The following is an 18303-nucleotide window of genomic DNA, read 5'->3' as shown; positions in this document are numbered from 1 at the left end:
TCGAATACCCCGGGAAATAACCGGGTTTGGCGAGCAAGTAATAGTCTTTGAGGAAGGAAGTCATAGTTACAAGAACAAAATAAAAACCTCGTCGACGCGCTATTTCTCGATTTTGAATGCGACGTATACTTATGGATAGTCTTACCGAATTGTGATTCTTCTTGTTGGAATTTTGAAGAATCGCTTTCTCCGCAACTAATGCCCCAACCGATTTGTAATTTCATTTATATATATATATATATATATATACATAAAGATTAATGGAGTCGTTAGAGGTTTTATTTTTCATAGCATTTGACTGTTATTTTGCTGACATTGTGGTGGTCATATAACTCATTTGCATATTTGATCATTACTCTCCTGTATTATTTTTACATATAGGCCTATGCATTTCACCCAAATCCAATAGGTAGGGCAGTTAAATCGGCTTGTAGTGCATCGATGGTAATTCCACGTGAAATCAGATATGAAAAACACGGAGATATCTTTGTAAATCGTGGTTTTTGGCTTCCGTATATTAAGCAAAACTGTACCAAAGCCAGGACAATCGCGCATATTCGTTATTTATTCTTTACCTGGAATGTTTCCCTGTTAACTGAAATGAAAAATATGGCGATCATGATATAAACAGTCCGTGGGAAAGAAACCAGTATTCCGGAATTTAGAGTATGAATGAATTTTCTTTTACCTCAAAAAATAGAATGTCACGCAAATGCGGCAACTACTTGTGGGTACCATCGTCAAAGATCCCTAGATGTCCACAGAGCGCCAGTTCAAACACCCAAGTTATCACTACACGATTGCATGTCACTAGAGCTTTTCGGCACCTCAAGTTCCAGAGGAGTTCATAAGTATTTGTTCCATTTTTTTGTTTTTCAAATATTAAAACACTACTCTTGGGGGTACTGACTAGGCTTAAACCTTTTTTCTGCGATTGTGGTCGACACAGCTTCTGCAATTTGTGAATATATATGTCAGTCCGATGGCCTGCCCAACGAAATAAATTATTGCCCAAATTCTCAACAGCAAAGAAACTCCGGGAAGATGGATGACTACGTCAGATCCAAAAGCCTTCAGGTCACATCAGACCGAACCGGTTAAACGAGCGAAATGTGATTCACGGACTAACCAATCCGAATACTGACCAACGGTCTTTGATCGCTATCACAAATAAACATATTTATACACCCATCTCCCACAATTTAGGACTCAAATGAAAGCACACATCAATGATAACTAAAATTTTAATATGTCAACAGAAAAAGAAAGTAAAATTTGTCCGCGCTGAAAGTAGCAGGAACTGGGTTGGTAGCGAACCAGCAAAAGTATTTTTACTTTTGTCATCTGCAGGTAAGGGGTTTCAAATTGAACAATTATTATGAATGAAAATAAAAATGAAGCCCATTCTAAAATCGAATATCATAAAAATAACAACGAAATCGAATAAACTAGTGGAAATTTATTATAGATCATCGATAGCCATCAGAAACCGACTTTCTCAAAACTTGAGAACAATACAATTATTCTCAGTATGTTACCATATCAACAATGCAAAGCATGGAGTTAGTCATTAAATTACTATTAGCTAGATTAGATAAGGTTTCGACAGGTGTTGCCTGAATATACAGAGACTGCTTAGATTTAAATTATGAAATCACTCAAATCAAGGTTCAAGATCTCATGTATGGCCAAGGATGATCATGCAAATCAAAAATAAATTTCCACTAATAGAAAACAGAACTAACATAAACTAAAATGCAACACTAAAAGTTGACAATAAAATCAGAAAATCAGGTGATACCGACTCTCACAATCATAAGAATATTGATCGGAGATCAAAAGTGTCAATTTCCATGTACTATTCAGTTTAGTAAATAGCTAAAAGACTACAATTGCAGTGTAGTAAAGGGTTATTAACTGTATATTCAGTTCTCGAGTCCAAATTTGAGTTCTGACAAACTTGCACAAGTTTGCTTGAGTAAGAAGATATGAGATTTGTGATCAATAATTTCCCTTCAATTATTTATCATTAATCAATCGGATATCTGGCAAAGCTAATCAGAAATTGTAAACATTCCTGGCATTCTGGCAACCTATTTTCGCTCAATTTGAAAGTATCTGATGGAAGAAAGCAACATAAGAATAATGAAAATTAAGGTTTAATTTACTTATTATGATCCTATATTTCAGTGGTATGTTTAAATGGTTCTATACTTGAAGACCATAGCCACATTCTCCCTTATTAAAAAAATAATATGCTTTCAGAATCAGGTCAATAGGGTTTAAAAATAACATTTCGAGTGAGGTTTATTTTGACTAAGTAATGCAGCTTCCGCAAATTCATGCTATTTCCCCGAACGTTCTTTTTTAAATTTTTGCCAATGTATAGTTTTTGAAGACAGTAGAATTTATATATTCATATCTCGACATATTTCACTCAATTGTTGTTCATAAATAGGGATGTTACGCATCAGTAGTTCTTTGCAAGGTCCCAACAAACGTTCGAACGATTGAACGTCCAATACTGGAAAATAAGAGAAATCATTTTGAAAAAAGTAAAATTAATCCCTGCAAAGATATAAAAACAGTAATACAGGGGTCGTCCATAAAGTCTTATGTTTTTTCATTTATCAATACCATATATTGTTTTGGCCCTCACAGATGTATTAAATGGAGTTAAAATACTTCAACAATTACTGCATAAAAAAACAACGAACCCGGTTAAGATATATTGAGAACTGACTTCAAAAAATTGAAATTGTAAGGGACTTTATGGATACCCTGTATTCTAAGTTATTAAATAGTTAATTCCTATGGGCATCTACATGAGTTATATATATCTATAAAAAGAGTCTCCATTTCAAACAAATAAATACTGCCATGTAGATGTAACTACAATAATAAATCTATTATTATAATGAATACAAAAATTAATATATGAAAAATTTACACGTGATTACATTTTTCTTCACAATTCCATTGTCTATTACTCTCATTTCAATAACCTAAATAAAGGATGGTCCTACCTGCACATTTGCAATCACCATCTGCAAAAGCTGAAGCAGCACGAGGTTGATTTTGTAATAATGCGAGTTCACCGAAATATGCCCCACGACTGTACCTTTGCAATTGAACTTCTTCTTCTGGCTTATTCTAGAAAATACAAAATATATAAATAAAGATAATAAGGAATTCAAGAGTCTTGCTGCACTGTAATACATTTCATAAAGTGATGTCTGATATTCAGACAAACAGTTTCCTGAGACTGTTGAATCGTTTAAAATTATTATTTTCGCCCTTTCTATAGCATCCTAGCAAAAAAAACATAGAAGGATGAGTAGTTAGCAAAGTTGTTTGAAGGGACTGAAACCTATGGGCAGAGGGGTATGTATATTCACTTGGCTAACACAGACAGTCCCTGAACTCGTAATAAAATTAAAATAAGGAAAATGGTAATAAAATTATGGCCTAACCCTAACCTGGTACACATACTACGGGAGTACCGAATATGGACATCTGTCAGTTTAACTGAATAACTAAATTTGACTTCTATCATCACAAATAAAAGACCGAAATTCAGATTTCAAACTGACTTCAATATCAATAAAATCATACCAAACTTAATTCTATATATATCTAGATTATAATCGATAAAACATTCCTGTAATAAACTTAGACATTGAAGCAGGGTAAACCATTTTCAGTTAAAAATTTAGTTTTCAAGAAAGCTATAAATCGGACCAGCTGGGTTGGAGCATTGTGTTCTTGATATCCATAGTTCAGATTGATAAATATTAAAGAGAATAGATCAATTAGGCTTAGGTAGTAGGAGCCATGAAAAATTGATAGGTATACAAAGGTTTGGTCGCTAACATTCACCCACACGATAAATTCAAGATGATAGCCAACAAATTTTTATATCAGTGAAGGGAATGTCTCAGTTAAAATAAAACAATGTGTTTTCATTGTCCTGGGCTTGACTGAAATGCAAATAATATAATGATTTCAATCACAAAACACTTCATTAAAGACTCATATCAAGGGGTAGCATACTTGGTAAGTACTCAACCCCTTAAAACCAAATCAAACATACAAAATTGAAGTCTGACACAGCTATTAATGACAAGTGTTCTAGGAATCAGTTTTCACAGCTTTGAGCTTGAGATGTTCAAGAAACTCAGTTGAAATTCAATTTTTCTGTTTTTAATTAGAAGCCAAGATCTTTTTATAATATTTAAAAGCATAAAAAATGGATTATAAAACAATACAGTATCATATATGGACCACCTATTCTTTGTACCTTTGTGGGCATTTTAATATGTAGTGTTCCACTACGCAACAAATGTTCAAACTAATTTTGAATGACATTTTGCTATCTAAAACCTAGATGATTCCATTCAAAATACAAAATATTAAACAATTTACTTGCTTATAAATGTTCCCATAACAATAATACTTAATTTTGGAGATAATGAGAAACACAGAGCATGATAATGAATTAAATGGTTTGGCAACACTGAATTTTTGAAATTTCAAATTACAAAATACACATATTATTTTTCTATTCTTGAGGGGGTATATTATACAGAAAATAGGGGTTTTTGATAACCTGTATTTTATTAAAAAGACGCACGCCTCACAAACGCTTTGTTTGGTGTATTGTTCAAGCCTGCTTTGAGTTAATATTCTATATATACTTCATTCAAAATATATCTAGAGATTTCTGAGAATAACTTCTAGCTGATACTACACGCCATCTAGGATTTTCACATTTATCTTTGAGGAAAGGAAAGTTGATCAGACTGCATTTTAAGGGTGGCTTTGAAGGTTGTTTCAGAAAGCAAGGAAATTTTATTTTAGATATGTGAACACAAACAATTACTATTCAACATTAAAACTAAAAAATGTTTTCTTTTTGGATTTAATGTAAAGAAACCCTTAGAACACAGAAGGCTTAACTTAATACCTTATAGCTTTATTAGTATTAACCTTTAATAACACATGAAATTTTTTGTATAGTTAAGATGACAGCGCACGTCAGCTTAACACGTTTGTTTATTTTATTCTTCAAATGTTATGTGTACTTTACCGACAGAGCGCTCGAATTGACTTAAGCGTTGCGCTGTGACGTCTGAATAATCAAACAATAAAAATGGGGAGCACGACACCATTGGTCACAAAAACCTCTGTGGTTAATATTATACTTAATATAATATCACTTAATGTTTGCCAACATGGAAATGCCGACATAGTAGAGCTGGGAATATATATATATGTATATTGAAAAAACCTCATATTTCAATTGAATGAATGTATTGAATGAATTTTTTTAAACAGTGTTTTTATGTGCCATATGCCTCAAAAACATCATGTGAAAATTTTTTAAAGTATACGTATTCTACAGGCCATAATGAATTTTTTTTTTTCAAAAATCAATCGTGTCCCTTATAATGTGTGTCAGGTAAGGATTTATGTTTTATTGCCGACACTCAGAGCTAGTACGGGAATTACTTTATTAAAACTGTTGTCTGTTGTGTCTTACAACCCAATGCGCCTTATGTATGAATAGAAACCCAATTCAAACAATAAATTGACACTGTGCCGTATAGACTGTAAAATATGGTACACATACCACGCATTCATTTTTTTTTTTTATCAACTTTAGTATTTTCTATTTTAAAAGTTGAATTGGAATTAAAATCTTTAATGAAAATTTCAAAATAGGAAATACGCGAACTTCAAAATAAAAAATAAACTCAAGATAAGTGTTGGAGAGATGAAGAGTTAATATGAAGTTCACAAAATATAAATATCATCAATCATCACAAATTTAATGGGAGTATTAATGGAAATTGAAGCGGTAATTCGAAAATGAAAGTATTTGTATATTTTCAATTATGTTCTAAATTATTGACCATTTCTACATAATTGATTCTATCACACTAAACTTGACATTTTTAGTTACTGATAAATGTTTAAAATAGTATATCATAATTTTATTTATTCCTTGCAAATATGGATAATAGAGTTACACATACAAAGAATAACAAATTTCATTAAGGGCATCCATTTTACTTGTATATAGGAAAACAAAATTTGAAGGATCATTTGTCATTATTTCAAATAAACCAAACGTATCAATCTGTAAATTCTTCATGCTAAATCGAAATATAAAAAGCCTGAAAACAATTTGCTATGAAACATTAGCATGTCATCTCACGATGGTCTCATGAGATTTGCATAAGCCTGTGACAGACGTTGTCTTATGCAGACAGATTACTTCAATGTAATGCTATCTCGGAAGAATAAATAAATATTAAATCAAAGATGGGAAGTCTATGCTGAGCGTGGATAAGAAACTGCAAATGCTTTAGGAATGGCCAAAATTTATATAACTTACAATACTGGAAAAATATTTTTTCTAATAAGCTATAATAAATATAATCTAATTTTGAATGAACTAGAGCGTTTTTTACATCTCCGGTTGCTAGAATATTTTTTGTCTGCTCTTATCACTTTAGTGGTCTTTGGGGTGGGTTGGTTTATTGGGTACTAATAAGGACTCGTAACTAGACGCAATCAAAAAAAAATATATGTATATTTTTAGGAATTTAGACAATTGAAAAATACAAAAAAAAAATTATGTTTGATTAACTTCATTGCATCACTTGCATGCAATTGCAATCAAATAAACAATAATCAATTCTTACCGGGTTATCACCACGTCGTTTAATCACAACATGTCCTTCAGCTACTATGTAAAAAAAATCTGCAGGATCACCTTGTCGCAAAATAATTTCACCATCTTTATATGTTTTAGTAACCATTGCATCTGCCACCTTCATTCTTTCTTCAGGCTAAGAAGCAAAAAAATCAAAGTCTTACAATTTGGTCAACTCAAACCAAAAATTAGATAATCTAGTACGAACTTTAAAAACGCTCTAAAATGATATTTTTAGTGCTGCTTCGGTATGAGATCTCAGAGGCATAAATCTACTTTGTCACGGAATCCCACTTGCTTAACATGATCTCAATCAATAATTCACTCAATCACTCTGGTATGTCCTTATTCTCGTAGAATTAAGTTCCTAACTCTAACACCGATGAAATATATAACATACATATAACATTTAATATGAAATATCGAATATTTTAAATTGGGTCATGTTCTGCAGTCATACATATATGTATATTCAATGAGTTGAAATTGAAAAGTTAAAGACCTTTTCGGTCATATTGTGACTGTGAGAGATCAATTTTTATTTCAAATTGAACCGAATAGCGAAAAGTTAAAATATAATAATTTTGAATCAATTCTAATAATCTATTCGTTCCGGACATGTTAAAAATTACAAAACTGATGTTGGTTAGGGAGTCCACGTACACGTGTGTCAGTCCAAATTAAAATGTCCAAAAAATAATGAAAAAATGCATCAACCTTGCTATAACGTAGTTTATACTCACTGTAAGAGTAGTAAGACAGGGAATAGTTTCAAGAAATTCTTCATATTGTCTTCTTTTCTTCGCTGCATTTTTCACAATAATTCTTCGGAATGTTGTCCTGTCCTATAATCAATCCATACATAGATTTCACCTTTTTACCCACAAATTTCAATATCAATAAATTTCAACTTTAAATTTAAAATTACTTGGATGTTTTTGGAATTGGATTGATTTTATGAAACATGAAAATACTAATTTCATCAACATCAAAAAATATTGACATAAACCATGATCTCACTGAGAAAATAGAAAGTTTGAAATGGAGAAAATAACAGTTATTTCCATTTTTGGAATCCTTAGGTATAGTATACGTCAGTTTATTTGGACGATAATATCAGCCGAACAGGTGATAAAATAACTGATAAAAAGCTGAATATAGAATCAATAAAGGTTTAAAATGGCCAAACTAAAAAAAAAAGTGTAGCCGAAAGAATTGGTCTGGGTTCACTCATCTAAGAATATAATATTAATTCCCATACACATACAACAAAAGAGATGTAACAAATAAAAAAGAATTCAACCTAGTATACTAACTAAAAGTCATACATATACTATACCTCATTGATATTGATTTATCACATAAAATAACAAGTTTTGCACGTAACCAACCGATACTAAAAGAAAACAAGGCATATTTATTCTCTTCTTTCTAATCAACTACAAGGCATAAAATTGGTTGTTAATATGTACACAGAAGAGACTAATGCCACAAAATTGCATGCGTAATTAAACGCATGTTAGCATTATTAAATCCGACAGCTTCTAAGGAAAAACATGGTTTTCCACTTACCATCCCCCATAATGAACCTTCGGTCGTGGCGATGATAGTAGCAGCACGAGGACAATTATACATCAACGCCAATTCACCGAATGCCCCCGTTCCATGATAAGAACCAACGTGATTTTGATTTCCTGTTACTTTATCTTTAATAAAGATGTCATAATCTCCGCTGAGAAATAATACAATATTTTATTCTCATGTGATAGAAATATATTACTATAACGGTGTTCATAATATCTTGTTATAATTTCATTTTTGTTATGAAGTAAGTTTTCAATAACAGGATTGTTTCATTTCAATCATTTCAAAGTATTTTCAACCTTTATATTCCCATTTTCCACAAAGCACATCAAAGATTTTCTACTTAATTTAATAAAGCATTTTACAAGCTAATATTATATTATGTTACTAGTCTTAGATGATGTTGAATGGAAACCCATGACGGTAATTAGAAAAACAAATTTATACATTCAAAACTACAATAACAATGCTTTTTAAACTTATTCTATTACATAAAGAAAATCCTGGAATGTATGAAGGAAGTCTAATTTTACGAATAATTTATATTAATTCATTCAATACATGCTTCTCGAATTTTCAATAGAAAATATACCACATAAGACATAAAAATCATTCATTCAATGGTTCGGCAATTTCATTCATGTAATAAACTATAAAATACAAGCGTAGAAATAATAAAATCTGCTGTTGTAATTCAATTGCCAGATGGAAAAACCGCAAGCATGTTTTAAATATGAACATAGCAAAGAGATGTACTAGTGTCAAAATACGTTGACCCTACTTCTACAAATCTGAGATATAAAAAATCATTTAGCATTAATCCAAATACCACAAGTCACAAATCCCCCAGCAACAGCTTTGTGGGATTTTGACCTGTGAGAGCTCAATCGTGGTTAATAAAGATCTTAGATAATTACTATCTTATGATGTAATAGCAATTGACAAGTCCGACATATAGACCTGTCAAAAATTTAATATGAAAACAACCTCAATAAATTCAAAATTTTACCACGAGCGTCAATCAGAAAAAATATGAATAAATCAACTATAGTGATACAGGTGAAATACTAATAAAAAAGAAGCAGAAGTTTAACCTTTCAATAACGTAAAAATTATCTCCATCATCTCCTTCATCAATGACATGAGTTCCTGGTGTTACTTTGTGTTCGAACATTGCATCTAATACTTGTTGCATTTGATCCTGAAATATTAACATATTTTCGTAAATCTGTTCCAAAATACTCGAATATTAAAATAAGATAAAAAATGGAAATAGAGCATTATTTCGGTCAGTTTTCTATAGTTGTTTTAAAATTAGATCAAACATATTTTTAATCTGCATGTCTTTTGATATTTTGATAAAAATTTCAATATTTCAGAAATGAATTCTATATTATTATAAATTAATTCTAAAACAGTTATCACGTTTGCAACCAATTTGGATATTTAATTCATATTTTACAACCTTAAATACAATATACTACTTTGTCACTAAAACTGGTTCTCTGCGTTACCTTAGGCTAAATAGGACATTAGACAGGCCCTCTGCGCACAAAAGCCAGAATAGGGGAAATTGCGAAGTAAAATCAAAAAGGATTAAAGTGATAGGTGTCAGATTTATACAGGGTGACCCCAAAAGCCCTAACATTATTTGGGATATACCAGTACTCTAGAGCAGTGGTTCCCAACCGCCGGTCCGCGAGAAATTTTGTTGCTTTTATGCCGTCTCAATTGCTTCACCGAAAACGAGTTTGCGTTGGTTTGTTACGCAATTTCTCTTCCGCTGTCCTATTGCAACATCTTTTGCAACTTCCTGCCGCCAAGTAATCCCACATTTCGCTTTTTCGGCTCCGATTCATCGCGAATGCACTCCATCAAATCTCGCAAAGATTCAGAAACCTAAAAATCGGCACGCGTGCTTTTTCTGTTCTGCATGCTTTTCCCTATTAATATGACCATCCCTAAAAACGTTATGCATATTTCTTTGTTTAAACCAAAAAACAGTCAAGAACAAGACAATATTCCAATAAGATAAGAACTTGTTGCCACACTGCAGGTGGTCACGTGCAAAAAAGCATGGGCCGTAGAGATTTTTTTCAGTATTTTGAGCAGGCACAGTAGGATTTTGAGCCTGGTGCCAAGTTATCGACGGCGTTGTCATTGTACCGTAAATTTATTTCGTTTGAGGCGTCGATAAACTACAGAGGAATTAATATGATGAACTCGATGAATGAGAAAAACTTGATCAAAATTGTGATTCTACTTTACAGTCCAGATTTATAAAAGAATCACTGTCACAATCAAACTGTTGTCCGTATTTTTAACCAGTTACTTATTCGTTATGCGAAAAAACATTTTCATCACCAGCTTCAAGTAAAACAAAACAAAGAAATCGGCTGCATGCCGCTTCAGAGCTACGTGTTGTAGAAATTTTTTTGAGGCCTAGTTTACAATCATATATTGGAAACGAAACAGCAGCAAAACTCTCATTAGAGTTAATTGTGTTTGTACATGATTTGGAATGTACATGTTTTTTATGTGAGATGTTTTTTGTGTGCCTTTCTTACGCATAATGGTTGCCCAGCACTGCATTTCATTACGCAAATATATGGTATTATTTTATGTTTCACACATTTCAATTTTGGGCCGGTACATTATTTGATAGTTTTTCTTCACATGAAATGTTTTTAAGTGTGCCTTTTATTGTCTAGAAGCATTTTGAGTGCCCGACATTGCATTATATTACGCATATATATGTTATTCTTTTCTGTTCCGGTCATTTCAATTTTTTGCCTATCCGCGAGTACATTCAATTTAATTTTACCGGTCCGCCAGGGCAGAAAGGTTGGGAACCACTGCTTTAGAGAGAACAAAGCTTCTATGAAAAACGTTCCAGATTTCTGATTTTTTTTGTACAATCCTGCACAAACAGAAGTTCAAGTGTAAATGCAATTAAAAATAAATTTTCAATTTTTGTTGAATTAAGAAATTCACGGGTTATGTTTTTGGGGGTCACATGTTTAGTAATTAACCTTACCATTTCCAAATTAGAAAATAATAGAATTTTGTTGACAACATTTCCAAGTCTTTCTCTTTGTTCGTCTGTTTTTGGATGAACTATTCTTTCATCATCATCATCGTCTGCATCAGGATCGAATCCTTCCGCACTAACTGAAAAATTATAAAAAATAAAATATATTTTAACGATAATTTCATAGGCATATCTCGATAAAAGTAGAGTCGAATTTCTTCAAATTAACTGATAAAAGTAAATGATAAAATTTGCCTCTTGATTCAATAACACACTTCTTTTCAAGGTATTTTCTATACATGTAAGAAATATCTTGAGTGATGGAAATGTAAAAATCAGATATGTGGATATGCCTGTATAAACTTCCATAATTGGATCGAGTGTAATAAAATGAAGTGACAATAAAAAGACGATTGTTTCAGGAGCAAAACAAAAGAGCAACACTTGCCATTGGAAGTGAAATTAAACGAAAATTTATCATTTTTTTAAATTTATCATTGCTGATGATATAGTCCAGCGATTCTGAAGATTTTAACCTAGTTTATTTGCCAGCACTCCCTATAGTCAAACCTCCAGTTTAAGAATTTTATTCATATGGAGCATTCTTACGTATTACAGTTGTCGGTTATGTTAGATAGCTAATGCAATTCATAAAATATAGAATTCAACTTTTTTATAATAAGAAAATCTTATCAATGAATGCATGATCTGAAAAAAAATTAAATTTTCAAATGTACCTGATTTTCTTCTGGAGTAGTTAGCTTGTCTTGCCATCATTGCCAATTCTATCAAAAGAAATGAACATTCACTAAGGTATATAAATCATATATCAGTCTACACTGACATGCCCTTATGTGATACTGCCCACCAAATATATCTGAAAAAATACAGAGCCAGAAAAAGGGTTAAAACAATCCAGTCTCGTATTATTATAAGAGCTATGTGTGATTATGCTTGCAATAGACAACCTGACATTTCCCCAAATCCAGAAATGCGAGTCATTGTTGTTTTAGACTGAAATATTAATGAATAGAGAATAGCGTATCAAGAGAATTGCTCAAAATATTAATTTGATTTTGAATAGTATGGTAAATTATTACAGTTATAGGGATTCAAAAAAAATGATCCATATGTACGTTTTATATCCAGAACTTGACTAAAGAAGTACAGATTGCAGATAGTTTGACTGTGAAATTCAATTAGAAAATTGAAGTTTTTATTGCAATTGCGTAAAGATATTATAATGATCCGCATTAAAAATAATATGTATATCTCTATATTGCGCAAAATATATTAAAAATAGTTAGTCATGAACAATATAAGGCAATATCATTACAACATTTACTTAGATATTGTTATTGAAAATTCGATAATATTGTAGCTATCTTATATAACAAACAAACAAAGTTTATTATATGATCATTAGCAGATAGCTTGAAAATAGATTCATAATATATAATTCATCATCAATAATTACTCATAACAAACAAAGCATATACATACGGGACCGGTAATTGATAAACAGGACAAATAAAAACTGTTTGCTTAGGAATTTATATACCTGGAATTTCAAGTACAAAAAAGCAGGTAAAAGAAAATTAATTCCTAACCAAGGGAACGCAATATGAAACAAAACATGCAAGGAATAACTGCTGCAATGATGCAACTTGAACGGCAAATTGCTCAATATTAATATGACCATGACTAATGTAATGTGATGATTAAAGTTTCAAGTTGATGATCATAGATAAATGATTTATTATGTTACTGTGGTTCAAAGGTATATTTTATTACCATAAATCAAACAAAGAGTAAACATAAATGAACTTTTAAATGCCAACTATAATATGCCAATTCTAAGTGATTCAAGAGTCTTGCTGCACACGAAAAAATATATTTCTCTAACGTTTTGTTTAACCAAGGTCAAACTTCTTCCGACATACATAATTCAAAAGCCAATCTACAGGATTTTTGAAGTTGAATTTCACAAGTAAAATTAGTCCTTTATTCTAGTTTGGCTGATTAAGCGACCAATTTGAAATACTGGATTTTGCAACAAAGAATTACAGAACACAGACTTTATTTTAATGCATTCCTGCATGTACATTAAGCTTTGAATTAAACAATTACCTTCATCAATAGCTTCATCATCACTTTCCATATCTTCATCTGCATTTGGATCTGACGTTCCACCCATCTCACCTGTGTCTCGATGATCAAGTAAACTTGAAAAATATTGCGATGCAAATTCAACTAGATCACCGGGTTGCTCACGAAGTACAGCAACAACAAAATTCTGTCGAGAAGACAACATAGAATTTTAAATAACGTAAAAAACAATAATGTTCAAATTGTGAAAATTTTTGTCAAGATATCAAGAACTGTGTCTGGTCTGAAGAATAACAACCAAAGTTATGGTGCCAATGCTGCTATTTAACGCTTGATTGATTTTCCGGTTTCAATAGTTCAAATCAAAGAAAATGATATATTTATATAAAAGCATAGTAAACATACAATAAAATGTTATGCATTCCACAGTAATGTCACATGAAAAGTCTGTTATCTAATTATACTAATATATTTAAAACAATATGCAATAATTCCCATTAGTTTTAGTAGTTCAAAATAATTTGATGGTCGGTCATAAGTCCACCATGAGATCAAACTCTATAATTTCTCAGCGAGTATGTGTCGACTTGACTGCTTTGAGCATGTTTTTCTTGAATAAACAGTCACGAAACATAATAGCTCAAGAAGTTGGGAAAAATAAAAAGACTGTTTTCTAAACAAAGTTTCCTGTTTTATATATAAATTACCTGTAGCATTTCCTGGAGACCAGCGGGTATCGGAATGTTAGCCATTTTGATTAGTATTCAAGTCAAATATATATACCCTACAACCAACTTTTAATGAAAGATAAAAGTATGAAGTTGTTAGAGAAAAAAGCGACTCATTACAAATTATATGATATTACTGTATTACAGTATTAGATGCAGTCAAAGTCGTGTACAAATTGATCAAAATACCACATGAAGTATGTGTTAACCTCGTGACCCTAAATAAATAAACGGATATAATCACAAATGCATACATCTGCACATGGTAGACAATAAAGATGAAAATATATACCAATGCCAAAAACTACCCTGTTCCTAATCAACAATGAAATAAAACCCAGCAGTTATATTTCAGTACTTAACTTATGTAACTATTTGTCCATCTTACAATCTTAAGTTAAGTTACAAATGAGAATAGCATTAAATGCTGTAATGAAAACACTCTCAGTGAAAATAATTAGAAGGCTATACTGCTATAGCAGTACCGATATAGGGTGTTCTGATGTTACATAACTTATCAGTTTTAAGAACTAGGCTAAAAGAGTTTTTGTCGCCGATGGGCCAATTTTCATAAATTGAGCGAACTTTTGTCCTTGCATTTCCAGATTATATTTTAGTATAATTTAACTCATTGCATCGCTAATACGTCCAGCTTTCCACACTGCAATTAAAGAGATATCCGATTGTTACAAAAACACGCGGCCTTGCAAAAATGACACCTCGTCTGCAGAAAATGCCTGTGATTGAAATCGTTAAAGAAGCTCGAGCGTGTACTGACGTCAAATGACGTCAATTCACCATTATGCGTAATAATTGACATGAAGGCAACATAAACGTACCGCAGTTCAATTTTGACGTAATAATTGTGAAAAGTGGTGATAGTATCAGCTTTATCTTCTGAAGACGATTCCAGTCAGTTACGTTGTTGTCAGATCCGGTTTCTTCTGCTTCAACTGGGCGAAAATAAAGCCCTTATGTAAACACCAACCGCGCCGATATATGGCGGGACTTCGTTAGATGAACGTACTGCGCATATGAATTGCTTTTCAGCATAGTCGCGACCAAGCTATTCCGGAATTCACGCGTCAATAACCCACCGATATTAACTCGTGACATGGACCATATCGAGAGCATAGTTCAGTAAAACGCGAGGATAGTAACATGCAGCGGGTGTGCATACATTGACCATGAAGATCCCTACTTTGAAGTCTAGAGTCGAATAACACCAAATTTTTTCATTTAGTCCAATGTAAGAGGTACTTTAATGTTTTTTTGGTGCTTCGGAAGTATGTGCACCAAGATGTCGCACAACCTGAATATTAACCGGTACACACATACTATGTTCAGGTTGTGCGCCATCTGGGACAACCATACCATCCATCGCATACTTCAGGACAACCAGGAGGTCCGTTTTTTATATAAAATACTGCATTTGATTTAAAATTCAATTTCACAAAAGCGAACATCAAAAACAACTAACCAAAATAATTATTGCCTGAACCTAATACAACCTTGCAGGAATCTAATGACATATGACAAAACCCGCAACGAGATTATGATGCATATCTAGAGTCAATGCTGCCTGAGTAGGAACAGGGAGAAGTCCCATTGTTTTAAAAGAAACTATTCACTTTTGGCGGTCAGCGTACTTAATTGTGCTATTGGTAGTTTGAAGTTTGGTACTATTGCTTGGTTTAGTTACTATATATATATATATATCTGTTTTTTGCTACTGCCACATATTGGCGGATAGAAAGGAGAATAGACATACCCACCAATGTCGTAATTAGCATTCCGAAATTATAACAGTATTTGCATTCAACTGTACTACAGTCTTATATTAAAATCATTTTTAAAATTCAGGCTAGGTCTTATTTTCGGGGAAACACGGTAGTGATATCAATTGCACCATTATGTTTATAAGTCTAAGGTCTATATTGTCATACATTTATCATAACTGAGCAAACGCTATTTAAAATTTAGGTATGTTGTCCCACCATGCGCGCCTCGTGTTCACCGAATCCACAGAACTTGATCACTGTGGGAGCGCGACGTAGGTGACGCTTCGTCATATCATAATTAGATGTTCAGTTGTGTATTGTGAAACAACGGTAAGCCACCGAACCTAAAACTACACTGAACCTGAAACTGTCTTTCACTTTTAAACCTGTGGCAACAATGGAATCGAATGTCAGGAATAAGTGGCTTATTTTCATCATAACTAAAATATGTTTCTGAGATTAAAGATAGCGATCAAAGTAATTGCCAGTCACGTCTGCAAAAATTATACAAATGCCTACAGCTTGAAAGAATACATAAAACAGTCACTTTAGCACAGCCAGTTTGAAATCGCATCACGCACGCGGCTCTGTCTCGGCATCTGTCATGCCTCCGTATACACACAGTTAGTCAACAATCTTTTAGGCTATAAAAATTTGAAATAACGTTAAATATTCCAAGAGTTTACTCGGCATGGATTCCGCAAGATAACAGATAAAATCGAACGCCACGTAAACTGCAACAGTTAGTAGACCAATAAAATCAGCCAAAGATTTTATATGGTGCATCTTCCATAAGATATGATAGCATTGTTACTACAGTACTTGAATTCTTACAATATAATAAGCCATAAACTCCGTGTGCTTGACTTAACCAAACACACGCTTATTAATCCAAGATAAAGTCCACGATGTTTTAAGTGAGCGTCTTGAAATATTTTAGCCTAAAATAATACACTCGTAGTATACATTTTGATCGGCTGTGCGGCGTCATTCTAGGCGGCTTGGTAAAATTTGATCTTACGGTAATGAAAAATAGATTTAAAAAAAGTAGCTGAGCAGGAAGTAAGAAAATATTGAATTACATATTCCCATAATATACTGTTCAAACTATTTAACTTTGCCCTGTGCTGCTTTATTATACCCTTTAATATCGACGCTATTTTCATTAGACTTTAATTTCGACCTTTTATCTCAACATAGATGCTTTTACAGGCAACACGTAAAAGCAAATCCAATTAGGACGCAGAGGTTGATTTGCGGAGTCGCTCGATACTGCGAACCAAAATCAATATTCAGCTCCATTGCTTTGTCTTCGTTAAGCATGCAGCGAACGAAACAGTTGTGTATTGTCATCGTATATTTTGATTTGGTATAATCGGAATGACGTGAGCTTCATAGTTAGATGTACGTGACAAATTGTAATGCTGACCTCCTTGGAACATGCGAGGGTCAATTACAACGCGTACGCAGTCGCATTGCATACTCACTATATCATTATAGATATCAAATTATAACCCATCCGGTTGCGCATAATATCTTTCTCTTTATTTCGCATGAAAACGAAAATTTCGGTAAAAATGGGCTTTGTATAATTTTCGCAGAGACTAAAAAACCCGCTACAGTCTCACTAAGACACCACTGCACACAGGCGCGGCCAACTACGTCAACGGATTGCCGCAAAATGCAAATACGACCACTCCGACTATTCCGTTGAGACGTTAAATCAACTTGTCATCAGTCGGTCGTTTCTCAGACTTAGCGGTTCAGAGAAAAGTTAGATATGTTCAGCTTTTTTGTATCTAACGACGTGCCTGCTTGATAAGCGCTGACTGAACAGCTTGGCTTTGGTGATACGGCGTATAAGACGGAAGGATTTTTTGTCTTCTCAGCCCTCAAAATCCCGGTAATAGTAAACCATGTTGTAGCTCAAGCAAGTTGAAATAATTGGAGGTTTCTTGCATTAATTGGCAGCCTTTTGACATGGCGATCAAGCAACAGCAAAATCATTGCAGCAAATTTGGCAACCAATAGGCCGTAATTAAGATAGCGTCACCCGACTAATGACCAGTTAGACTGGCCTGTCAGTTGTGATCTTAGCTATTCAAATATTTCAAATGGTGTCTATGTCAAGATGTTTGACGTCATACATTCCTCAAATTACAACAAATGATTGCCGGGGACTACGAAAACGCATTTGTTATTATTATTGAACTAAAATCTTATAGGTTTAGTACTCATTGCGTTCATTGCTGACCAAACGTGATACGAAAAAAGTAGTATGAACTAGAGATGTACCGATATAACGATATCCACAATATCGGCCATTTTTTCGGTATCGGGCATGTATCG

General features: G+C 32.9%; 1 protein-coding gene across 2 annotated transcripts; it reads right to left on the bottom strand.

The window, feature by feature from the left end:
- Positions 1-1228: 1228 nt before the first annotated feature.
- LOC120328423 (cAMP-dependent protein kinase type II regulatory subunit-like) lies at positions 1229-15233 on the bottom strand. 2 transcript variants are annotated; one of them, XM_039394899.2, is made up of 10 exons: positions 15013-15233; positions 13467-13632; positions 12074-12121; positions 11343-11476; positions 9400-9506; positions 8294-8453; positions 7465-7566; positions 6711-6857; positions 3027-3153; positions 1229-2524 (listed from the first exon to the last, which is right to left on the bottom strand). In XM_039394899.2, the coding sequence occupies exons 2-10, from the start codon at positions 13531-13533 to the stop codon at positions 2409-2411; spliced, it is 1008 nt and encodes a 335-aa protein (XP_039250833.2). In that variant the 5' UTR covers positions 13534-13632; positions 15013-15233; the 3' UTR covers positions 1229-2408. The 2 variants fall into 2 exon arrangements, with proteins under 2 accessions (XP_039250833.2, XP_039250832.2); XM_039394898.2 differs by lacking the exon at positions 15013-15233 and adding an exon at positions 14153-14308.
- Between the last annotated feature and the right edge of the window lie 3070 nt (positions 15234-18303).

The sequence above is a fragment of the Styela clava genome, chromosome 7, assembly GCF_964204865.1.
Source record: "Styela clava chromosome 7, kaStyClav1.hap1.2, whole genome shotgun sequence".
Taxonomy (NCBI): Eukaryota; Metazoa; Chordata; class Ascidiacea; order Stolidobranchia; family Styelidae; genus Styela; species Styela clava.
This window is presented reverse-complemented; position numbering and strand designations above follow the sequence as displayed.